General features: G+C 55.4%; 1 protein-coding gene across 1 annotated transcript in view; it reads left to right on the forward strand.

Annotated features, from left to right (window-relative positions):
• Positions 1 to 24,397, forward strand: part of HS6ST1 (heparan sulfate 6-O-sulfotransferase 1) — a 55,087-nt gene extending 30,690 nt beyond the window's left edge. The window contains exon 2 of the mRNA XM_003416681.4: positions 20,787 to 24,397. Coding sequence (XP_003416729.2) covers positions 20,787 to 21,495 — 709 coding nt within the window. The 3' untranslated portion in view covers positions 21,496 to 24,397. The remainder of the gene's footprint in view (positions 1 to 20,786) is intronic.
• The last annotated feature ends 1,695 nt before the right edge of the window (positions 24,398 to 26,092 follow it).

A 26,092-nucleotide genomic window follows, 5' to 3' on the forward strand; every position in this document is an offset into this window, starting at 1 on the left:
TTTCAGAACATAGGAAAGGATGGAATACACCCAGCATATCCCTGATACCAAAACCAAAACCAGGTAAAGATACCACATAAAAAAGAAAATTGCAGACCCACATATCCCTGATGAACTTAGATGCAAAAATCCTCAACAAAAGTTGTTGACATATCAAAAAAAATAATTCACCATACCAAGTGGGATTCATACCAGGTATGCAGGCATGGTTCAGGATTAGAAAAACAATTACTGTAATCCGTCATGTAAATAAAACAAAAGCACCATGTGATTTTATCCGTCAATGCAGAAAAGGCATTTGACTAACTCCGACACCCGTTCATGATAAAAACTCTCAGCAAAATAGGAATAGAAGGAAAATTCCTCAACATAATAAAGGGCATTTATACAAAACCAACAGCCAACATCATCCTAAATGGAGAGAATCTGAAAGCATTCCCTGTGAGAATGGGAACCAGACAAGGATGCCCGTTATCACCACTTTTATTCAACGTTGTGTTGGAGGTTGGAGGTCCTAGCTAGAACAGTTAGGCTAGATAAAGAAATAAAGGACATCCAAAATTGGTAAGGAAGAAGTACAGGTATCCCTATTTGCAGATGACATGATGTTATACACAGAAAGCCCTAAAGAATTCTCAAGAAAACTGCTGAAACTAATAGAATTCAGCAGACTATCAAGATATAAGATAAACATACAAAAATCAGTTGGATTTCTCTACACCAACAAAGAGAACATCAAAGAGGAAATCACCAAATCAATACCATTTACAATAGCCCCCAAGAAGATAAAATACATAGGAATAAATCTAACCAGAAACATAAAAGACCTATAAAAGAAAACTAGAAGACACTACTGCAGGAAACCAAAAGAGACCTGCATAAGTGGAAAAACATACCTTGCTCATGGATAGGAAGACTCAACATTGTAAAAATGTCTGTTCTACCAAAAACGATCTATAGATACAATGCAATTCTGATCCAAATTCCAATGAAGTTTTTTAATGAGATGGAGAAACAAATCACCAGCCTCATAGGCCCTGGATAAGTAAAGCATTACTGAAGAAGAACAAAGTGGGAGTCCTTACACCACCTAATTTTAGAACTTTATTATATCACCACAGTAGTCAGAACAGCCTGGTACTAGTACAATGACAGATACATAGACCAGTGGAACAATTGAGAATCCAGAGGTAAATCCATCCACATATGAGCAGCTGATGTTTGACAAAGGCCCAAAGTCAGTTAAATGAGGAAAAGACAGTCTCTTTAACAAATGGTGCTGTCATAACTGGATAACCATCTGCGAAAAAAATGTAATAAGTCCCGTACCTCACATCATGCACAAAAAATAACTCAAAATGGATCAGAGACCTAAATATAAACTCTATAACGTTAAAGATTATGGTAGAAAAAATAGAGATGACACTAGGAGCCCTAATACATGGCACAAACTGTATACAAAACATTATTAACAATGCACAAACACCAGAAAAGAAACTAGATAACTAAAAATCAAACACTTATGCTTATCCAAAGACTTCACCAAAAGAGTAAAAAGATTACCTGCAGACTGGGAAAAAGGTTTTGGCTACAACAAATCCAATCAGCATCTTATCTCTAAAATCTACATGATACTGCAAGAACGGAACCACAAAAAGACAACCCAGTTTAAAAAATGGGCAAAGGATATGAACAGGCACTTCACCAAAGAAGACATTCAGGCAGCTAACAGATACATGAGGAAATGCTCATGATCATTAACCATTAGAGAAATTCACACCAAAACTGCAATGAGATACCATCTCACCTCAACAAGGCTGGCATTAATCCAAAAAACACCAAATAATAAATGTTGGAGAGGTTATGGAGAGACTGTAACACTTAATATGCTGCTGATGGAAATGTAAAATGGTACACCACTTTAGAAATCCATCTGGAGCTTCCTTAGAAAGCTAGAAATAGAACTACCATACCATCCAGCAATCCCACACCTTGGAATATATCCTAGAGAAATAAGAGTCCTCACACGAATAGATATGTGCATATCCATGTTCATTGCAGCACTGTTTACAATCGCAAAAAAAAAGGAACAACCAAGGTGCCCATGAACAGATGAATGGATAAATAAAATTATGGTATATTCACATAATGGAGTATTATACAACGATTAAGAACAACAATGAATCCATGAAACATAATATGGAGGGATCTGGGAGTTATTATGCTGAGTGAAATTAGTTGCAAGATGACAAATATTTTATGAGACCACAATTGGAAGAACTCAAGAAAAAGCTTAAACACAGATGAAAATGTTCTTTGATGGTTACGAGGTTGGAGAGGGAGGGAGAGGGATATTCACTTATTAGATAGTAGATAAAAACTATTTTAGGTGAAGGGAAAGAAAATACACAATACAGGAGAGATCAGCACAACTGGACTAAACCAAAGCTTACTTTCCTGAATACAGCCAAACGCTTCGAAGGCCAGAGTAGCAGGGGCAGGGGTCTGGGGACCATGGTTTCCAGGGACGTCTAGGTTAATTGGCATAACAAACAAAATGTATTAAGAAAAAGTTCTGCATTCCACTTTGGCAAGTGGCATCTGGGGTCTTAAACACTAACAAGCAGCCATCTAAGATCCATCAATTGGTCCTAACCCACCTGGAGCAAATGAGAATGAAAAACACCAAAGATACAAGGTAAATATGAGCCCAAGACACAGAAAGGACCACATAAACCAGAGACTATATCAGCCTAAGACCAGAAGAACTAGATGGTACCCCACTACCACTGATGACTGCCCTGACAGGGAACACAACAGAGAATTCCTGATGGAGCAAGAGAACAGTGGGATGTAGACCTCAAATTCTTGTAAAAAGACCAGTCTTAATGGTCTGAGACTGGAAGGACCCCAGAGGTCATGGTCCCTGGACCCTCTCTTTGCCCAGCTCTTCAAATGGATTGGACTGGACTTATAAGACAGAAGATGATACTGGTGAGAAGTGAGCTTCTTGGCTCCAGTGGACATGTGAGACTATGTGGGCAACTCCTGCCTAGAGGTGAGATGAGAAGGCAGAGGCAGACAGGAGCTGGTTGAATGGACAGAGGGAATACTGGGTGGAAAGGAGGAGTGTGCTGTCTCATTAGGGGGAGAGCAGCTAGGAGTACATAGCAAGGTGTGTGTAAGTTTTTATATGAGAGCCTGACTTAATTTGTAAACTTTCACTTAAAGCACAATTAAAAGAAAAAAATTGCCACTGACCCTGTGTGGGGTCTGGGCCCAGCCTTGCCAGACCCAAGCTTGCATCTTGCTGTCTGGACTTGCTCTGCCCAGCCGGACAGGTGCTCACATTGCCACCCTGCCCAGGACTGTGGCTCAGTGGGAAAGGTTCTCTGCAGACAGTGACAGTTTGGTTCCAGGCAGGTCTGGGCACTTTCCAGCTGTGTGACGTGGGTTATAGCTACTTAACCTCTCTGAGTCTCAGTTTTCTCATCTGTGAAATGGGGATATTCCTGCCTTGCAGGGTGTCAAGGAGTGTTGGGAGTGACCAGGGCCCCTATAGACCGTTGTTGAGAAGCCCAGGTCCCACCCACAGTCGCCCACCCTGACCGTGTGCAGGCCCCAGTGCTCTGGCCCTAAATGGATGGATGAGGCGCAGAGACTGTCCCTCCTTTTGAAGAGGAGCCAGGCCAGGCCGGTAGAGTAGTGACAGGAAGCACCAGGGACTTAACCATCCCCAGAAAGCAGGACTTCTGTCTCATGGCCTCCTGTGGGGTCTCTGGGTCAGGTGGCCGGCAGGCAGGGCAGTGCATTGGAGGGAGTGGGTGGGACAGGGCCTCAGGCCCTCTTGTGGCTGTCCCTCCTTCCCCTGCCTCCCTCGGGCACCACTAGACCCTCCTCTCCTAGCTCCAGCTGGGATGATCAGGCGGGTTACTTTGGGGCCCCTCTGTTTCCCTGCCTGCATGGTGAAGCCATGTCCCTGCCCACCGTGAGCACAGGCTCTGGGCCCCCACGAGGGTGTGAACTCAGCCCTGCGCCCAGGGGCTACGTGACCCTGGGCCTCAGCCCACTTCTCTGAGCCCCAGTCTCCTCATCTGTAAAGGGTAGGTTGTTGTGGGGCTAGGTGCAGCACCCTTGTTAGCTGCTTTTGTTGTTCCCTCGTTGCTGGCCAAACATCTCCTTTGGGACAGGCCTTGGGTGGGCCCAGCAGGTACACCCAGGGGAAAGTCCTGCCCTCAGCAAGCCTCAGCCCAGCCCATCCCAGATCTGGGTCTGCCCCAATGGGAGGTGCATGTCCTGCTGCAGCTCGATGCTTTGTCCCAGCCCAGTGTCCATGCCAGGTGTAGGGAGGAGGGGAGCGTGCAGCCTCCCGACTGTGCCTCCACCCAGGCCTGGCAGACAAGTGTGCAGGTGTCACTCACTGGCCTCTGCCGGGCCTGCGTGTTTGCTGGGCTTGTTTGTGTCCATTAGCCGACTGACAGGCCAGGGCCCAAGGTGTGTCACAATGTCCAGGTGGGGAGTGGCCAGCTGCCCCAGAAATGCTCTTGTCCATTTGTCTTCTTCCCTCAGGCTGAGGATGGGACAGAGGGCTTCCTCTCCTGCCTGCCCCCATAGACTGCACCCCTGGTGGCCAAGAGGACCCCCCCCCCCCGCTGGCTGTGGGCAGAGCAGGGACTAGGGTTGTGGACCAGCTACCCACCAGCTATCCAGTCCTGCACAGGACCAGGTTCCTGCCTGTGCCCAGCCTGCTCCTGTTGGGACTGACCTGGCAGGTGGTGTGCCACGGCCCTGCACCCCCACTTCTGGAGGGGTTCGTACTCAGGGCTGGCTGAGCCTCAGACAGACCTGCCGTAAGCCCATCTTTCACCTTACGCAGTCACCTCCCATCCGGTCTCAACATCTCCATAGCCAGTGGGGTGGCTATACCAGCTGTGGTGCCCTCAAAAGGGATCCCTGTGCTGTGGGTGGCAGGGCTGGCACTCAGTTGGCTTTTGGCCACCCTGGAGTGTCCCTTCTGGAGCTGAGAGCAGGGTTGGGGCACTCTGCCAAGGGTTGTGTGAGCCGGGCCCCCACCGCTCTGGTGGACAGAGCGGGGGGACATCTTTCCTGGGAAGTACTAGCCAGAGCTGCCCTCGCCTGCACACCTGACCCTGTGTCAGGTGGGACAGTCGGGACCAGGGTAGTTTGGGAAGCAAACGCAGTTAATCCAGAGAAATAATGGGACTGAGGTCCGCAGCTGTTCTGTAGACAGTCACCCAGGGAGCATGGCCACGGGTCAGCATTTTCTACACTAGCATTCAAAGAGAGGGCTCCCCAGCCACTGTGCTGGCTCAGGACCCAGGAATTGGGGCCACTTGAGAGGGGCCACCCCTGGGGTGCTGGTCTGTGCTGGCTGTGAGGCTTGGGAACAGGTCTGAGCCAGTGGGGCTCTGTTCTCTCACGTTATGGCTCACATGCGTGCGGTCTCAGCTTGTCTGGTGACGGGATTGTCTCCACATTCCGTGCCTGTGCCTGGCCAGGCTCTAAGGAGGGCTGCACCCCTCCCTCCTCCTCGGCTCCACCTCACCCAATTGCACCCTCTCAAGGATGCTGTGAGTTCACAGACACAAGGGGACACTGGACAGCTGGCCTGCAGGCCCTTTCCATCACAGGGAGGAGGGACAGCCAGCCCCCACACACCTGCACCTGCTTCCCCTCACACCCGGTGACCAGGTGCTTTGCTTCTGGTTGGATTCTCTCCTGAGTTGTTTTACCTTGTGAACCTCATTCCCTGAGAGGCACAGGCAGTATTTTCCACCACTACGGGGTCAGTATACTCCGAGCAGCAGGGGCCTTCCGGGAAGCAAGGCACCTAGGCACCAGGAAGAGGGGGGATCGGAGTGTCTGCAGGAAACCAGGTGCTGGCAGCAAGCAGAGCTGCTGAGGGACTTGTTTAACAGGTTGGTTCATAAGGTTTCTGCCCCGACTCCCTGGCCCTGTGGCCTAACTGGGGTTGTAGTTTCCTTGCTTGACTGGGGCAGGCCTCAGTGGTGGGGGGTGGAGGGGACAGGCCTGGGGGGGCGGTGGAGGGGCAGACCTCAGTGGTGGGGAGTGAAGGGGACAGGCCGGGGGGCGGGGACAGGCCTCAGTGGTAGGGGGTGGAGGGGACAGACCTCAGTGGTGGGGGTGGAAGGGGACAGGCCTCATTGGTGGGGGGTGGAGGGGCCAGGCCTCAGTGGTGGAAGGTGGAGGGGCCAGGCCTCAGTTGGTGGGGGGTGGAAGGGGACAGGTCTCATTGGTGGGGGGTGGAGGGGACAGGTCTCATTGGTGGGGGGTGGAGGGGACAGGTCTCATTGGTGGGGGGTGGAGGGGACAGGTCTCATTGGTGGGGGGTGGAGGGGATAGGCCTCAGTGGTGGAGGGTGGAGGGGCCAGGCCTCAGTGGTGCAGGGTGGAGGGGACAGGCCTCAGTGGTGGGGGGTGGAAGGGGACAGGTCTCATTGGTGGGGGGTGGAGGGGCCAGGCCTCAGTGGTGGAGGGTGGAGGGGCCAGGCCTCAGTGGTGGAGGGTGGAGGGGCCAGGCCTCAGTGGTGGAGGGTGGAGGGGCCAGGCCTCAGTGGTGGAGGGTGGAGGGGACAGGCCTCAGTGGTAGAAGGTGGAAGGGGCCAGGCGTCAGTACTGCAGGTGGAGGGGACAGGCCTCAGTGGTGGGAGGTGGAAGGAGGGGACAGGCCTCAGTGGTGGGGGGTGGAGGGAACAGACCTCAGTGGTGGGGGGTGTAAGGGGCAGGCCTCAGTGGTGGAGGGTAGAAGGGGACAGGCCTCACTGGTCGGGGGTGGAGGGGGTAGGCCTCAGTGTTAGGGGGTGGAGGGGGCAGGCTTCAGAGGTGATGAAGGGCTGGGGCAGTCCTGGGAGGGCCCAGTCTCTTCCTGGAGAGGGCTGGCCCTGCCCCATGATGCCCCAGGAGCCCCGGGATGGAGCCAAGTAGTCAGAACAGGGCACTGGGCAGGCAGGGCAGCCATGTGGCCTGAGGCAGGGTCTACCCAGACCACCTCCTCTTTGCCCATTGCCTGACACGTGGCCTTGTTGTCCTCCAACACTGGAATCTACTCTCTGGAGCTTCTCCCCACACCACCCCTCTCCCTGAATTTTCAGATGCCTCTTTAGATAGTTTTTTAAAGACAATAACCAGTATCTGGTCTTCAGGGTATGCCTTTGTTCTCACAAAGGGATACCTGGGTCCTGAGGCCCACGTAAAATGTTGAGGGGAAGAGGCTTGTCGAACCCCGACTAGAGCGGGCTTCTCTCTCAGCTCCATAACCTCCTAGGCTCTTGGAACCAAGACCCTTTGGAAATGTCCTGTGTGGGAAAGGACAGCGGTCCCATTCTTGTGGGTGCGTGGACTCTTGTCATGAACCATGGTGTTGATTTTCTTTCAGTATTCAGAAGTAATGCAGCGGTGCTTGTTGAGGAAAAAACGTTTACAGTTCTGACTAAATAACAGCTTCCTCGCCCTCACTTAGGGAGTAGAGCCCTGTTGACACAGGGAGGCAGCCTTTGTTTGGAGTCAGAGTTTGGAGACTTGTTAGTTGAACCACAGTATCTGTTCTTTGCAAACAGTACCAAAATATGTAAAGGAAAAAAACACAGTAAAATCACCCATTTGAGTATTTGGGTGTTCATTGAACTTTCTTCTTTTCCATGAGTTTGAAATGGTTTATAATAAAATGTTGGAAAAAGAATCCATAACTTTAACATCCCAAGACAGCTGTTTAACATGTTCCTGCCCTGGGTGGTGGTTCTTTTTCGAAGTCGAAACTTCTTTTTCTACAGAGCAATTATTTTGTGCACAGCTTTCCCCTCACAGTTGGCACAAGCGTCTTTTCTTTCAGTCTCCTAAGCACCTCTGTTGTGCGGCAGGGTGGCCCAACACTTAGTTTACGCCTGTGCTCCATGTTTCTCTGTGATACGTAATGCTGAAGTGAACATCTTTGCTGGGGCCTTGCCACAGCTCAGCCTTTTCTTTAGGGCAAACTCCTTCCTGGAAGTGGAATTACAAGTTAGCAAGTGACGTGATCAGGCTCCTTGTCCAGCCACAGAATTCTGTGCTCCTAATCCTCAGCCCCAGCTCTGGGTTTCCTAGATGCCTGAGCCAAGGTTAAAGTCTCCTCTCTGGTCAGAGTCCTGGGCTCCCAGAGGGTCAGGAGTGGGTAGATTCAGATGTGGGGTTTGGGGTCAAAAAGACACCCATAGGAAGCAGAAGAGGGGAAATGGTGTGAATTGTGGGGGTCAGGCCCGCCCATGGCTTTGGTGTCCATGTTTGCTAAGCATGAGAGTAGTGGTCCTGTCCACCTCCGGGAGAGGGACCAGCTAGGATTGTGGGCTGACTTGTCTGGTGCCCACAGAGCAGTAGCGGGAGAGGAGAGAGAATGAGCGGCACTCAGGTTCCTGAGGACAGAAATGGGACGCTGTCCCCCAGGCCCCAGGCCAGGACCAGACATTCGCCCTGCAGTGCCTCCTGAGGCTTCAGCCCCTGCTGGCTTAACTGCCTCTCAGCTAGTGCCTGCTTCCCCCCTGCCAGGAAGGAGCTCAGAACTGACGAGCCTCACCTCATGACTGTCCCAGAAGGCTTGTGTTTGCTCTAGAAATGTGGGCCCCAGCCAGTGCTGACATTGTCTCCTGAGAGCCCGGACTTATAACTTGAGCTGGCTGCTCCCCGACAGCAGCTTTGGACCTGTGAGGATCTTACATTACTGTTGACTCTTACCCAGTACCCCCAAATGTCAAAGGGCAAATTGAGGTCCCATGAAGCCCTAGACAAAGCATAGTTAGCAAGCAGTGTGGTGACGCAGCAGCACACCCTGGGGCTGCTAGGAGGGCTGCGGTCTGTGTAGACAGGACTGTTATCTCAGGCACACACACTCTATGAGGTCTCATGTTTGACATCCATGATCTTTGACTTTGAAGTTTGACAGAGATCTTGCTCTCTGTGCCACCACCTGTCTGAGTTTGTTTTATTTAAAATGAACAGGACCCTTCCCAGTCTGGCTCCAGTCACACAAAACTGTGCCCCCACCTCTCTCCCCACCACCCTCTCACTCCAACCACACCCCGCCCCTGGCTGACCCTCCTCAGCTGCATCTCACCTGGCAGGCTGCCTCCTTCCAGCAGCCTCCCTGACCCATGCCCCTCTGAGTGCCCATGGTCTCTGGAGAGTCCTCCGCCCAACTACCACCCAGCCCGGAGTACTTGGAGACTGGGAGATGGGGAGGCTCCCCGCTGAGCCCCAGTTTCTCCTCTGTGGTGGGCCATGACTAGGTGTTCCTGTGTCATGGGCTGTGCCTGGGCCCTCCCCTATCGTGGGCCTTCCCTGGGCCCTCCCCTGTCATGGGCTGTGCCTGGGCCCTGCCCTGCCGTGGGCTGTGCCTGGGCCCTCCCCTATCGTGAGCCTTCCCTGGGCCCTCCCCTGTCATGGGCTGCGCCTGGGCCCTCCCCTGTTATGGGCTGTGCCTGGGCCCTCCCCTGTCGTAGGCCTTCCCTGTGCCTTCCCCTGTCATGGGCCTTCCCTGGGCCCACCCCTGTCATGGGCTGTGCCTGGGCCCTCCCCTGTCACGGGCCATACCTAGTGCACTGAGAGCACTGTCACTGTCAAAGGACCTTGGTATGGCCAGTTTATGCATGAATACAGGGCTGACCCAGGTGAGTGCTGGAGTGGGACAAGTCCCTGCCCAACATGGGTGGTGGGGCAGCCTGAGCTCGAGGGAAGGGAACCCTGCTCAGAACCTCTCCTGGCCTCTGCAGTCCTGTGGCCTCTGCCACACAGCTCTGCTTTCCAAGAGCTCCCAGTCCACAGGAGTGGGGTGGGGCAGCACACACCTGGGGCTGGCCCAAGCTGTGATGGCAGGGCACATACCTGGGCCTGGCCCAAGCTTTGGTGGGGGCACAGACCCAGGGCTGGCCCAAGCTGTTGCGGGGGCAGATTGCAGACCTGGAGCTGGTCCAAGCTGTGGTGGTGGGGGGGCACATACCTGGGGCTGGCCTGTAGAGGCTACAGACAGACATGCACACACTTCGGGGTCATCCCTTGGGGGCCCTGACCAGAAGCCATCACATGCCACACCTGCTGGCTATTCGTTGCGTCTCCTGTATGGCCAGATGGCGAGCCTGGCAGTACTAGGGAAGCTGCAGAGAAAGTCATGGGCAGGACCTTGTCACCCAGTCACTGTGCACGCTTTGCTCGGGGTGCCTTGCTGTGAGGCCTGCTCCTGCCCCTGGTTAGGCGGTCTAGGCTCAGGTTCAGTGCCTGCCATACCATAGGTGTCACACAGAGGCCTGCCCTGGAGCTCCAGCCACTAGGACCCCTCCTTGCCCTGGTCCATGGATACGATGTGCTGGCAGAAGGCTTGCCACTTTGATGAGAGTGTAACTGACTGGCCACACTACTCAGCTGAGTCCCTGAGTATTGGGGTTGGCTCCTGAGGGTGGAGTTGGCCCGCTTGGTACCCCCAGGGCCCACCACCCACTGGACGGCTGTAGGGGGAAGATGTGGGCTCTTTCCAGAGCAGCCACAGGACAGTCAGACTCTTTGAGGATGATTAGTTCACAAGCCACAGGGCAGCCCCAGCTCACCTGGAACTGGGCCACCCTCACCCTCACCAAGGGGACCTCCACCCCTTCCGTAGATCCTTTCCTTATTCACAGCGGCAGCATTAACGAGAGGCAGGGAGGCAAGATGAAGCACTGGAGACCACTGGGGTGCTGGGTGGAAGGAGAGGTTATGCTCAGGAGAGCCACACAAAGCAGAGGTGAAGCAAGGACGGGGGCTGTGGGGAACTGAGGTTCTGGCTTGGCAGACACATCCATTCATGAGGCAGGTGACCCCGTAAGGTCGGCTGGGGCCCGTTACATTGGTTTTGTTTATATTCCTTTCTTTTTTAAAACTGTATCATTTGTCTTGAAGTGTTCGGGACATACTAAGCAATGTATATAGTGTATTTAAGAAACAAATTATAAATCCCTTGAGAATGAGGATGTGACCAGTGCCATGGAAACCACTGTGAGCTCCCCTAGTGCCATCTTTGACCTCCCCCACCACACACACTCACACTCCCGCCTACACACACACACACACACACACACACACGTCACTTTGTGTGGAATTTTCGTGTTTATCTCACCTTTTTTTTAGTAGTTTTAACATAGTTGTATGTATGGAGCGCTGGTGGCACAGTGGTTAAGAGCTCAGCTGCTAACCAAATGGTCGGCAGTTCACATCCAACAGCCACTCTTTGGAAATCTTATGGGAAAGTTCTACCCTGTCCTATAGGGTTGCTATGAGTCGGAATCAACTCAGCGGCAACGGGTTTTTATATGTGTGTCAGAAAATAGTATTTTTTTATTTGTGAAGACTTTATAAATAATATCATCATTGTCTTGTAAATCTTTTTGATTTGCTTTTTCCTGCCACATCCTATTCGTCAAACTGCCTGTGTTGTTGGGGGCCACTGCAGTTTGTTCATTTTGTTGATGAGTAGTATTACAGTGTAAGAATACACCACAGTGCCACAGCTCCCGAGGCACAGGAACAGGGGCATCTCGGGGGTGTGCACCCAGGAGAGGAGCTGCTCGTCACTTCATCTTTACAGTGAAGAACACGACAACCGCCTGCCTCACAGCCAGGTCCTTGATCGAGGGCTACATTGCCATATTGCACCATCTTGGTGTTGCCAGACCTCCTTCATGCCCCTGAGCGGATGTTACATTCGTCCGCCATTTCCATGGTGACTAATGAAATGGAGTGTGTTTCCATATGCTTTTGTTCTGGCATATTTGTTTTCTCATACTTTTTTTTTTTAATTAAAGTAATTCATACACATGCTTAAAAATGAATTGTTCTAAGAGGCTTGTGGTGAAAACAGCACATCTGCCTTTCGCTCACGACCTCCCCAAAGAACCACTTGCAGCTCTTCCCAGTTTTCTAAATAACTTACAGTGCTCTTTTCTGGCTCATCAAATCACATAGTCTGTGCTTTCTGGTTTGGTAGATGAAGTGTTCTGACCCCTCACACACTCTTCTCCTCACCCCACCCAAATGATCCCGAAGATCTGCCAAGAACCTACCGTTCATTTTCCCCAGAGCTCTGTGTGTCAGGCCACCTGCCTACGCCCCCTGGTGTCCTCATCCCCCAGCTCCTGACAGGCCCAGCCTGGCACACAGCCAGCTTCCTGAGTCCCTCTCCTGGGTCGGAGCCCCAGTCTCCTGGTTCCCTGCCCCTCCTTCCTTGTTTTTGTTGTTTACCGAATGAGATACATCCTCCAGTATCTTCCTGAAACAGCGTTCACGAAAGATAAATCCCCTGTCTTTCCAAGCCTGAAAGTGGTTGATAGTTTGGCTATGAACCCTAGTTGCTGGCCACTTGGTGACCCCTTCCTGCGTAAATGAACTGTGGGCGCCAATTCTGGTGGTTTCTTTCATCATCTTCCCTTTGTGTTTCTCTCCCCTCCTTCTGGGACCCTCTGAACCTGCTGGAGAGCGATGGCAGGAAGCCACCTGCCTTGTGGGGTACCCCAGATGTCAGTGCAGGAAGGACTTTGCTCTGGGGCAGAGACCCCTCTAGTTTCCTGTAGGGTTGGGGGCTAGAGACTAGCCTGTTGGCTGGGGACAACCCTTGAGTGCTCATACTGTTACTTGGGCCCCATCTAGTACCTCCTGTCTCTAAGTCATGAGCCCCTACTCCACCTACACACACTGGCACTTCCAGAGAACGCATAGCAGGTCTCGTCCTGGCAGGGGATTGCCTGGGTGTGGGGGATTGGTCACCTGGCGGGGGGAGGGATCTCTTGCACCACACGCCACCACCACCGCCTTCCGCCCTGCGCCACGCCCCACCCTCTGTCCACTCTGGTTAGTGCCCTGCCCTACCGTCTGGCTCCTAAATGTATGCTCTAGCCTCTCAGCTGGTTGTCATCTCACTGTAGTTTTCCTTGTCCTTGTGGGTTATCTTTATATTTCTTTGCTGTGATTTTCCTGAGGCCTCAGGAGGGGTAGGCCTTTGAACGGTGGATCCCTGACCCTCCACCTTGAGGCAGAGGAAGCTTTTGGGGGTTGAAAGCAGGCAAGTGAGGAGCCAGACAAGCTCCTGAACTCCATCCGAGGCATGTCTGACAGGGAGCCCACCGCCCTGCCCACGTGGGGGAGCATGGGGTATGTCCATCATTCCCCTATTAGCAAGTGTTTCCTGAGCACCCCTCCCCCGCCCCCAGCATGTAGGACCCAGCAGGGACAAAACAGACCAGTCCCTGCTTAAGTAGCCATGTGTCAGTGATGCATGTAGGAGACAAGAGGGAGACGGGATGGGGGAGAGGTGGGGTTCGGATGCTCACTCCCCTCAGGGGCATTTGGGCAGCACAGCCAGGACCCCTGACAGGAAGCCTGCCTGTGGCAGGAGCAGGCCTTCTGTATTGGCAGCAGAGCCCAGAGACCAGTGCAGGGTATGGCTGGATCAGGTGCAAGCTAAGGGAACTCGAGGGGCTGGGGGCCAGGCCACTCCCAGTGTGTCCTCTGCACCCATTGAGGCAGGGGACTGCAGGGAGCAGGCTGGGAGGGGCTTGGAGCCCCAGCATGGACTCACTGCTTGGACCCTTCATGAGAGCAAGTGAGGTACCCTTGATGTGGGGACAGGAATCTGGGCATCACCAGCACACAGATGACATTGAAGAGCTAACTGTGCAAGGGAAGGGGGCTCGTGTGTGTGCGTGCGTGTGTGGCCTCTGCACCTCTCTGAGTAGGGTCACCAGGGTTAGTAAATGAAAATACAGGAGCTCAGTCCAATTTGAAGTTTAGAGAAATGGTGAACAATTTTTTAGTCTAAGTACCATGTAATATTTGGGATATACTTATACCAAGAAATTATTTGCTGTTTATCTGAAATTCAGCCTGCAATGGGCATATTTTATTTTCTCTGCAGACCCTACCTGGGCTTCACCAGCCCCCGGCAACCTGTCCCTGGGGCACCCCCGGCCCTGTTCCCCACCATGTCCCACCACCCTGGACTGAGCCCCAAGCCCTGCCTCCCCGCCTATGGCTCCTTTGCATCCTCCGCTCAGCCACAGGCAGCACTGAGGAGGCCTGCGGGACGCTCAGACCTGCCCCCTTCCAAGCTCAGTGACGGAGTTCTTAAGACCCTCCTGCCCGCTGGCTGAGAAAACCACGCGGCTCAGAGCTACGGTGTGTCAGAGGCAGCTCGTTTGGAAAGGAGCACGTGTGTGAGCAAGGCGATAGCGGCCCTGTGCCTATGATTTGGGGTGCACTGTGGAAGGTGTCCCTGGCCTCCTACAGCTTACAGCGTAGTGGGGAGACAGCCCAACCGTGAGCAGGAATCAGGTGGTGCGGCCCCTACGAAGAATTTAAAACATGCAGATGCCCCACTGCAGCCCCACTCCCTCACCCTCCCAGGAGCCCCTGTAACCCCACACAGACAATGCAGACACAGGATGTGGTGCATCCCAGAGGCTCCGTGATGGGGTCCCCGTCCTCAGCAGGGTAGAGGACACCTGCCCGTCATTCGAGGAAGTAGTGCCAGGCCCAAAGAAAGCAGAAATCAGTCCTCCGCGCAGCTGACAGGCAAGAGTGTCCACAGGGCCCAGTTGGGTCAGCCGGCCCTGCAGGGCTCTGCCTGACTCCCCGAGACATGGGGTTCTCACCTTTCCCTGGCCGAGCTGCCGTACACACCTGCAGGGTGGGTCAGACATGGCGGCATCCCTGAGAGTACCAAAGGCTGCTCAGATGGACCGGCACAGCCCTGTGCCAAGGCCAAGGTGCTTCTGCCCCTCACTCCCCCATCTCAGTGGTACAAAGAAGGAGGGCTGTCACCGTTGGTGCTCTTAGGGACCCATACTCAGATGGTATTTTAGTCCTAATGCTGCCATAACACAAACACCACAGGTGGGTGGCTTTAAAGAACAAATTTATTTTCTTATACAGTTTAGGAGGCTGAAAGTACAAATCAGGGCCTCGGCTGTGTGGATTCCTGCGGTGAGCCTCTCTCTTAGTTTCTGGTGTCTGCTGGCAATCCTTGGCGTTCCGCGGCTCGTAGACCATCCTCATGTGGCGTCTCTTCCCTGTGAATGTCTCCGTGTGTATTTGTGCATTTTATAGGACACCACTCAGAGGAGATGAGGTTTTAGACCCACCCTGCTCTGGTATTCACGTAACCAAAAAAAAAAAAAAGTGTTTCTGAACAAGGTCACATTCACAGGTATAGGGGTGAGGCTGTCAACACATATATTTGGGGTATACAATTCAATCTGTAACAGATGGCTTTCAAAATTAGTGGTTTGTCTGGAGCAACTTCCCAGTTTTGTTAGAAACGAACAGGTGAGTTGTTGGGTCCGTTAAGTAATTGGCGCATGTGAAGAGAAAAGCCTGGCCATACCTACAGTGGCCTGGGGAGGAGCAGGCTCTCCTACCGCACCGGCCTTGGCTGTGCCGGATCAGGGGCCAGCAAGGACACTGCTCCTGCAGATGTGGGAGAATGTTGCGCTTGGTACCTGCACCTGCTGTGTGTCGTGCAGAAGGTGCCAGACTGCAGGTGAGTGTGTAAGGATTTATCTGACTCCCCACCACCACCACCAGTCGCCATCCAGTGGCCTGCGGTCTTCAGCTACTAGAGCCGTGCTGGAACTATGTGTTTTCTGCCCACCTGGGCATGTATGCCTGTGGGTGACTGCCCAGCCGCACGTGGCCAGGTCAGAGTCTCCATCTGCAATGAGGGTCCAGTGCCTGGTGGCTGTCCAGGGGCCCATGTGGGGAGCAGCCTCTTACCCTACTCTTGGGGTCAGCATGGATTAGCAAACCTGCTTGATCTTTTCCCTTAGAAACTTGAAGTGGAGCAGGTATGACCAGGGGAGGGTGGGGGAGAGTATCCCCCCAAGGGCCACACTGCAGATAGGTTCTGCTGCTGGTGCTAGAGCTGGAGCGCCTGCTGAGGTTGGGGAGTAGCCAAGAATCCAGATGGAGGGTGCCAGACGGGCTCTGGATTCAGAGGCTGGCTTCCGCTGCACTACAGAGGCCCTGGGAGGACGGCACAATGTCAGGAGCTAGACTTTAGGAGGGTCACCTCCTGGAGAAGGCTGGGGGTAGGAGGGCAGTGGAGGGGGTCTATGCTGTGGTCCATATGGTCTGTGAGGCCGTAGGAGCCAGGCTGCCACCTGCAGTGGCAGCTGGAGCCTGCAGGACCTAAGAGTGCTGAGTCACACGTAGACCCAAGTGTAGGACTTGAGTAGAGCGTGTCCTGTCACTGTAGGGCTCCAACAGCACCCTCAGGTGAAGGGGCCAGGCCTCCAAGAGCAGCACCTGGCCTTCCACAGCGTCCTTCTGGCCGTCATCATGTCCCCCACGCCAGTGCTCTGCCTTTCTGTGTGCATGCACATGCTCATCTAAGTCCTGGCATGGGCAAGCCTGGAGAAGGCAGATGGGAGGGCAGCCACAAAGCCAGCTGTGAGGACAGTGACATACGCTCATCTAAGTCCTGGCGTGGGCAAGCCTGGAGAAGGCAGACAGGAGGGCAGCCATAAGCCAGCTATGAGGACAGTGACATGCACACATGCCCACAGTGATGACCCCAGAGAAACACAGACACCAGCATGCAGCCTGCACCCTGCACACGCTCACACACACGGGCAGACTCATGGACCACAGACAGACCTGCCTGTGGCCTCGCCCACCTTCTCCAGGAGCAGAACGACACCTGCCCTCACTCGGGGCCAGCAGCCAGCCTTCCCGCCTCAATTCTGAGGCGCCACTGCCCACAAAAGGTTGCCTGCATTGTGAGGTGCTGGGCTCCTGTGAGCCGCCCAGGCTAGGCCAGCAGCGTGGGGGTAGAAAGGAGGCTGTAGATGGGCTTCTTGGCCCAGGCCAGGTACCCAGGCCTTAGGCTGCCACCTTCTGCCCTTCCTGCTGGCCGGATGGCCCCTCTGCTCACTGCAGCCACCTGCCAGGGCTGGAATTAGGGGGCTGCCTTCTGCTTGCTGTGCCTGACCTAGACCTACCTGGTGGGCAGGTGGAGCCAGCTGAGCTGGGTGGTAGGCAGTGGCCCAGCCTGGCACTGCAACCAGTAGTGCTGAAAGCTCACTCAGAGTGGGCTGTGCAGCCACCACAGACTGGTGGGCACGTGGTCACTCCTCCATATGCGTGTGCTGTGTGCTGACCCCAGCAGGCATGGCCCAGCCGCCCTTACAGACCAGGGTCAGGAAAAGCTGTCAGGGGGCGGGGGGGGAGCAGCAGCTGTGCCAGCCTTGGGCATCTGGAGGGACCACCTCCAGCGTGCCTGGCACACCCAGGAAAGCCAATACCATGCTGGGCTGTGTGGTAGATGTTTGGGGGAATTGTGGCTTTACTCACCCCACAGCACACATACCGCTTCTTGCCTTTGGTTGTCTTGGTTTGGGTTCAGCCCCATAGCTAGAGAAAGAAGCTGAGATTGGAGTGCCGGTGGTCCCACAGCTGGTCAGCACCCAGGTGGCCCAGGCACATACTCTGCTTTAGGGCCACCATCCCTGTCCTGCCCCTCCCCCAGCCGCCCTTCAAGCAGTGCAGGGAGGGCTGCCAAGGTCAGGGCGGAGCAGGTGAGCAGTGCTGCAGCCAGAGGCCTAGGGTCATTGGATCCTGGCTCATTGAGGGGCTGCATGGAGGAAGGCTTCCCACCCAGCCAGGTGTCAGCACCCCTTCCTATGGGACTTCTAGTGGAGACGCAGCCCACCACCCTGGCTGCCAACCTGCTTGTGCCTGGGGGTGCCAGGCAGAGTGAATCCCCAGGGCAGGAGAAGAAGCCCACTGTGTTGGTGGGTGGGGAGACCCAGGCTTGGGGAGGCCAGTGCTGCTGCACCCAGGCCACAGTACTGATGAAGCCGAGCTGGGACTCAGACCCAGGGTGCCTTGTACCCTCAGCTGTGTGAGCATCCCCACCAGGTCAGAACCTCTGGGTGTTCCATCCGTCGTCCAACAGAACCTCTAGGTGTGCACCCTGCCTGGTGGCTGCCAGCTCCACCTGAGCCTCCACTGGCACAGCTGGAGCATGGGGGTGGCAGCACCCCCTGCCATGCTCTTCTGAGGTATTTTTTACCTGCCCACTGAATCCCTTGGTGCCCGGCCTGAGCTGTGCCAGGGATGCTGTGGTGCATTTGGCCCAGGAGGGCATGGGCAGGGATGGGGAGTGGCCAGCCCTGGTTCCTGGAGCTCAGAGGTGACCGTGCTGTGGGCCAGGTGGAGGTGCACAGAGTCCATCAGGCTCAGGGACACAGGCTGTGGGCAGGAGTCAGGCAGGAGCACCATCCAGCCCATCGAGCTCATGGTCCATGTCCCTCTCTCACAGCCCCACACCTACCCACTTCAGGGCTCTCAGCGGGGCTTCCTGGGCACAGAGGCCCTTCCTTGCTGTCCAAGGCCAGCCACATGCATTCCCATGTCGGAGCCAGGCACTCAGAGCCTCCAGACGACCAGAAGTATTCGTCATGCCTTTAAATTGGTCTCCGGAACTGATGAGCCCCACACCACTCTGCAGGGCCCCTAGATCATTAAACAGGTCCCAGGGCTGGCCAAGCAGTTCACATGTCCAGGAAGCTCTGAGGAGCCTGCAAGTGCAGACATGGCACAGACAGCACGCCAGAGAACCCCAGTAACCTGTCTGCAGGCCTGCCCCCAACCCCCTGTGACACCACGTATCTCTGACTGCTCAGTCATCTCCCCAGGCACGGGCAGCTTGCACTTCCGGCCTCAGCCCAGCCAGCAGGACCCCACCCTCAGCCCGCTCTGTAGCCCTGCATGTCACTCACTTTCTGGACCAGGAGAAGAGCAGCCTGGAGGGCTGGCACCCTGAGCCCTCAGGGCTTTTCATTCCAGCTGTAGGTCATGGTCAAGGCCTTTCCCTGAGCCAACAGCTGTGAAATGGAAATGACTCGCCCGGCCCAGGGCTTCTAGGGGGGAGGGGGGAGGGGGTCTGTGTGCCTGGCCTCCCCAGGGCCTGCATGCATCCGCAGTGGAAGGGGGTGCCAGACTAAGGATTTCCCAAGGGCTGTATGGATGGCCTGATGAGACAGCCTGACCTGGGGTGGTTGTGCGCCAGCGGGAGCATCCTCTGGACCCCAGCCGGCCACTCCTCCTGTCTCGGTGTGTAAGGTCTGCAGGGCACCTGAGTGGGGTGGCAACAGACGCCGATGCAGGGCTAAGGTTGCAGGGGCCAGTCCCTGAGGGGCACAGCGTTGGTGCTGGGGGTGATGGGGCACATGTGCACCTGTGTCCTTACCTCTGCGGGGTGTGCTCTGTGTGGTGTGGGGTAGACAGGGCTCTCAGGATGATGCGAATCACTGGATTTCTGTATTCAGGAGGCCGTCCACAGTGACCCATTCCACACAGTGGCCAGCAGGAGCAGGGCAGGCTCCAAACCCAGCTGGGCGGCAGTGCAGGCTGTGCGGGCACAAGAGCGACTGCACTGTTAGGACGTGTTTCTGGGTATGTCCATGCGTCCCTTTCTTGCCCTGGGCCTGCCGTCACTGTGACTCTGTCTGTGTTGGCATCTTTAGAAGCAGTAGTCAGGATGTGGAGTGTCTTCCGCTTGGTCTCGATAGGAAATTGTGAGCTAATGTCCCTCACCCTACTTCCTCAGACCTCCCCCACCCCAGGCGTGGAGCCCACGGGGCCAAAGTCAGCTGCTCCGGGACCCTCCTGGGCTGTTTCCTCTACTGGGCCCCGAAGGTGCTGGGTGAGGTGTCCGTCTTGGACCCTGTGACACTGCCTGCTCTTATCCCAGGGCCCTGGGCCCCCTCCCCTCTCCCATCCCACCCCTGGGCACACTTCAGTCAAGTAACTGAGTGGTTAACCTTAGGTTACCGCTTTGACAGAGGCTGAAGCAGGCCCACAAGGGCTTCCCATGAGGTGGCACTGGGGCACGAGGCAGTGTTAGGCAGACAAAGGTGAGAGGGAAGGGGGCTGCAGGCAGATTCCTGTATGCAGCAGAGGCCCAGGGGTGCTGCAGTGTGGAGTGGGGGCACAAGCGGAACCCCCTTTGCTGTCTGTTCTCCACTCCCCACCCCACCCCCCGCCTCCTGGCCCTCAAGAACACGGCCACATGTCTCACAGCCAGCCCCATTGTCTGCCAGGGAAAAGTAAAACAAGGAGCCTGCTAGGAAGTTACACACCTTCCATCCCACCTGAGACTGGACAGCCCAGCGACGAGGCCACGCCAGCCCAGCTAAGGGATTGGGCCACAGCTTCCCCCAAAGCCCCTCACCCCACAATGTCAGGCCCTGCCCCGCCACCACCTTGGTGACTCTGTGGCTCTAGTGGGCTGACCTCACAAGCTCCAGGGTCCCCTCAGCTCCTGCCAGACCCCCACAGTGCCCTCCCCAGGCAGGGCTAGGGCTGCCCCCACAACCTCTCCTGCCTGTGATGAGGGGCCTCTTGGATTCCTCCCCTTTCTTGAGAGGTCAGTGACAGGTGGGGGTGGGTAGGAGCAGACAGTTTGCCCCACTGCCCAGGCCGAAGCACCGTGGTCACTGCCAGGGCCACGCTTGGTAGCTGTGTGCCCTCAGCAGGTTCGTCTTGTCTCCCCCAGGGCAGGTCATTTGAGAACTAGACTGGGTGGTCAGTGTTAGGGGGAGGTCACTTGTCCAAGGTCCTGTGGTGTAAGAGCTACAGAGACAGGACCCCTCCTCAGGCTGAAGCTCCGGACTACTTCATACCCCCTAGTACTCCAGTGCTGGTCACCGCCCCCCAAGCCGTGCCTGCCTCACCACCTCTTTGGTCTCCTTGCAGGAAGTTCTACTACATCACTCTGCTGAGGGACCCTGTGTCCCGCTACCTGAGTGAGTGGCGGCACGTGCAGCGTGGCGCCACCTGGAAGACATCGCTGCACATGTGCGACGGGCGCACGCCCACACCCGAGGAGCTGCCACCCTGCTACGAGGGCACGGACTGGTCGGGCTGCACACTCCAGGAGTTCATGGACTGCCCCTACAACCTGGCCAACAACCGCCAGGTGCGCATGCTGGCCGACTTGAGCTTGGTGGGCTGCTATAACCTGTCCTTCATCCCCGAGGGCAAGCGAGCGCAGCTGCTGCTCGAGAGCGCCAAGAAGAACCTGCGGGACATGGCCTTCTTCGGCCTGACGGAGTTCCAGCGCAAGACGCAGTACCTGTTCGAGCGGACGTTCAACCTCCAGTTCATCCGGCCCTTCCTGCAGTACAACAGCACCCGGGCGGGCGGCGTGGAGGCGGGCGAGGACACCATCCGCCGCATCGAGGAGCTCAACGACCTGGACATGCAGCTCTACGACTACGCCAGGGACCTCTTCCAGCAGCGCTACCAGTACAAGCGGCAGCTGGAGCGCCGGGAGCAGCGCCTGCGGAGCCGCGAGGAGCGCCTGCTGCACCGTGCCAAGGAGGCGCTGCCGCGGGAGGACGCCGAGGAGCCAGGCCGCGTGCCCACGGAGGACTACATGAGCCACATCATCGAGAAGTGGTAGTGACGCCCAGCACAGGGCTCACACGGCGGGGACCGGGAGAGGGGCCCACCAAGGACACGAGCCATGTTACCGAGAAGTCATCACGGTGCCTGCTGCAGGGCCTTATGGGATAGGGGCCAGGAGAGGGGAGGGGGTGATAGCAGACTGACAGACCCGCACACAAACGGGTCCCACACAGGACTTCCACTGAGAGAGGGCCCAGATGTTTAACAGATGGGTGCATCCTGAAAAGAACAAGAGAGTGGGATGGGACGGTGGGAGGGGGGGAAAAGAGTCTGTTTCTCCAAGGCCAGGGTTCTGACAAATAAATGTGGAAATCCGGGATGTCAGAGAAAGTCATGCCTGAAAGGTGCGCGGTCAGGAAAGGTAGGTTCTCCCAGCTCTCCTGGCTCCCGCTCTCCGTCACAGCCAAGGTTTGAAGAAGACAAAAGACAGAGTGGACCTGCCAGGCCTAAGTGCACCATGGGAGTGCGTGTGGTTGTGGCCATGGAAAAAGCAGACACAGATGGGGACTGAGTGGCCAAGCGAGGGCAGCTGTGCCGGGCCTGGGCCCTGCCTCCTCCCCCCTCAGCAGACGAGGCGGGTCAGTCCCCAGAGACCCGTACCAACTATGCACTAACCTATGCACAGCCCCCACCCTGTCCAGCAGTGGGGCTATAGACCAGCTCCCAGCACTGCCCACCCCAACTGTCTCCTTGGCCTCTGTTGGTCCCAGTCCTCCAGGGCCTGTGTGACATCCCCAACCCGGGAACCATTGGAGGTGAATGGAACTCCCGACACCTCCCCCATCATCCCCCATCTGCAGCAGAGAAGATGTGACCTCAGGCTCTGGAGAGGCTCACTTTGCCCACAGTCATCAGACTGGGGAGATGGGCCTACCCTGCACTGCTCCCCTTCTGGGCAGAATGGGGTCCCAGGAGCGGGAAGGCTGTAGCCAGGGAAGCAGAGACCCAGACACGGAGGGCAGGGAGCTGCGGGTGCCCCCTCTGCATTCTGGCACTCTGGGCTGGTGAGGGACAGCCTGGCTCTGAGCCCCAGCCACTTGGGCACTTACTCGAGGGCTTGTGTCTTAGCTTCCATGGCCTGAGTGTAAAGTGCACCATAGCACGGTGGGCTGGAGCACCTGGAACCGAGCTACTCACCAGAGCCACGCCCTGGGCCACAGGGGCCTGGGGGCTAGGCGGGACTCTGGCTTTCAGAGTGTCAACTAAGGCTGGAAGAAACGGTTCTGGGTGGCCTCCCTGGTGCCCACACACTCAGTCACCATCCTCCAGGGCTGTCCCCCTATTTCTCTGTCCCACCCCTCCACCCCCCGCACAAGGCATTCTGGCCATTCCCTCAGCCCTGAAGTCTACCTGATGGCCCTATGAGAAGCTGTGCTGTTTATCACTTTAAATGTGTTCCTGCACTCATGCCCCTCCTGTCCCCCAACCCATGCACCCACAGCTCCCCCACATCCTCCCCTGCACCCTCGCCTCGGTGCTCATCCCATGTGTGTGCCCCACCCTTCTGCACTCTAGAGGCCAGGGCAGGGTCTCCTCCCAGAGTGCCCTCCTTACACGAGAGGCCCAAACCCTGGATTTCCCGGAGCTGAGCATGGAGAGGGGGCTCCAGGAGAGGAAGTGGGTGCACCCAAGGAGCGGGGGTACCACGGGGCTGCCTGGGGAGGGGCTCATCCCTCCAGAGGCCCAGCCACCTTCCCTGCCCTGTTTTCCCTCCACCACCACCCCACCCCACTTTTACCACCATGACTGAAGGGATTGGATAGTCACAGAAGTGGGGGCAGGGAGCCTCTAGTGCAAGCAGAGCTACCTGTTGTCAGGGATGTTCCCCTCCAGGAAGCAGTTTTCACTGGTCCTTATCTGGCCCAGAGGCCCCGCTCAGGGTGTGCCGCATTGGCAGTCCCCCCCTTGCAGCCAGTGCAGGGCGTGAGGTCAGGCTGGGTGGGCACACTGCTGCCAGCACAGACACCTGGGGGTGGGCAGGTGGGTGGCACCGAGACGAGGGCTGGTGAGATCGTGACCACGCTCATTTAGAGGGACATCAAGGTCTGCATGGGGTGAACTTGCTCTGAGGCTTGTCTGGGGTCACATGCTTATGTAAAGGGGGTTCAGAAGGGCCCTGGTGTCTAGTATAAGCCACCTGGGACCCTGGGAGCTGCTGGGGCCTCCTTCGAGGGTGGGGGGAGCAGAAGCTCCATCCTTTTCTGCCTCACCCAGGCTCCCAGCTGCACCAGGCTCCTGAGCAGACCTGGCACGATGTTTTGTACATACTGGAACCTTTTTTAACTTATGCCCCGTTGTCGCAGTTCACAGGGAAGCACAGGTCTCTCGATTTTTTAGCTGCATTGGGAAAACAGCCTGTCTCCTGCCAGCCCTGGCCAAGGTGCCCACCAATGGTCCAGCTTGCAGAGCCTGCAGCACCTTAGCCCGTGCACACTGCAGATCGCCTGCTTTGGGCGAAGGTACCCTGATGCCTGCAGCATCTCCTGGGGCACCACAGTGCAGCAGCCACCCTGGACCTGAGGACCCCGCCCACCCAGGCCTCTTGTAGGGGCCATGAGGACAGAAGCAGATGCTGATTACCAGGCCACTCCCGGCACAGGCACAAACCCTGCAGATGCTCCACTCCCAACTGGGGAACCAGAAGGCCAGATGTGTCTGAGCAAGAAGGCTGTGAGCTTTTGCTCAAATTGAGAGTGTTTCACTTGAACCCAGGGGCGTTTAAAGCTTTATTTATTTATAGCTTCTTATTAAAAGAAAAGTGTTGAGAAGAAATCTTTTGGTTATTCATACGAAAAAAAATTTATTTGATGATGGAAAAGCAAGTCATAATCATCTAATTGTTTCTGTCTAGGTCGAGAATGAGTGTTAGTGGATGAAATAAACCCTGAAATAGAGCATTGGTGTGCATGGTCTCTCCTAAAGCTGTCCTTGCTGCCACGAGCTCGCCATCCCCTGGTCTGGCTGAGCCTTGCCCGTGTGAGTTTCAGGGTGTACATTCATGACCACAGAAATGGGGATGCTCTGAACAACCTTCCACAGGGGTACTGGACCCAGTAAGAGAGAAGGTGACACACATTAAGTACTACTTTGTAAAAGATAAAAAATGTGACATTACCACAAGGAGTAACCATCATTAATATTAATTAGAGCATTTAAAAATATGACACCAGTTTAGAGTAAGGTTGAAAGACATGCAGATGCCATTTGGCTACTTTCTCAGTGACCTCTTTCCCCCTCAGCTTTTAATTTTGAAAGATTTCAAGTGACAGAGAAGTAGAATAGTCTGTGGTCGCCCATAAGCCCCTTAGCTTGTACTTACCTGGCGTTAGCGTCCTGCCTGGTTTTGCTGTCTGGCACTCACACTTGCTCTGTCTCTGTGTACACACATGCACAGTTTTCTGAAACATCTGAGGGTAAGTCACAGTCACCACAATGCTCAGTCCTCAGTCTTTCAGTATGAATCTCCTGAGAACAGGCTGCTGCAGAACTCAGCCTCGTTATCACATCCCCAAACGTTAGCATCAGTACCGTAATACCATCTGATACAATCCACACGCAGATTTTCCACTTGATCAAATAACGGCTTTTTTACTTTACCTTTTTTACTTCCACAACCACACAGTGCACCTCATCCACCTCCTTCAGCCCAGGAGAGCCCCCCAGCCCCATTAGTTTGTTTTGGCGTTGGCACTCTCGACTAACACAGGCTAGTGGTCTCTTAAAGGGTTTACATGTATCTGGTGGTTTCCTCATAACTGAATCTGGCTAAGCATGTTGGGCACAGGTGCTACCAGGGGAGACAGTCTCTTAGGCTGTGAGCACTGATGACTCAGTCCTGCTCCATGGGGCCTGGAGGCCTTGCACAGTTGCTGGGCCCGGGTGGTCCCATCCAGGCTGATAAAGGCAGTCAGCTCATTACCGTTTTCTTTATGGAAATAAATTACGCCCAGAGCTGGGAGCTGGTTACTTCTGTGGCCTTGTGGTCTGGAGCCCCCAGCCTTTGGGGGTCCTAGGAGGACCCCACCATGGTTGCCAGTGTCCAGTAACTGTGGAACACTAGGTCTCTCAAAAAGCTGTGTTGGAGCTGGTGGTTTGGACCTCAGGGCCTAAGGCTGTCTTCCTCTTCCTTCCCAGAGTCTTCAAGTACTCCGGCCCTTTGCTGAGACATGCTGGAGAAAGGATGGTGGAGGGGCAAGACAGCTGAGGGGCTGCAGGGCCTGGTTTCTTCCCGCCAGCCTCCTGTGAAAGGATGACAGTAGTGGGCCTCTGGCCACTGAGCAAAGGAGAGCGGTTGCAGAATGCAAGCCAGGGCGTGGCACCCACCATCCAGTACCCACGGCGTGTGAGGCCACCACTCGTCCCTGGAGGGCAGCGGTAGGCTTCCTGATGAGCAGAGCTTTCCCTCACTGCCACATCCACCAATAAGGCACCAGCAGGGCAGTGGGCAGAGAACTGCCTGCTCCAACTCAGGCTCCAGGTAGAAACATCTGTTCCCGACCAATGAAGCCTTTATAAGGGAGCAAAGCAGTCTCTCCAGGTAAGAGCATAGGTGGGTTTCCAGGAGGAACTGGGGTGGAAAGGTCTGTGCCACT

The sequence above is a fragment of the Loxodonta africana genome, chromosome 6, assembly GCF_030014295.1.
Source record: "Loxodonta africana isolate mLoxAfr1 chromosome 6, mLoxAfr1.hap2, whole genome shotgun sequence".
NCBI lineage: Eukaryota > Metazoa > Chordata > Mammalia > Proboscidea > Elephantidae > Loxodonta > Loxodonta africana.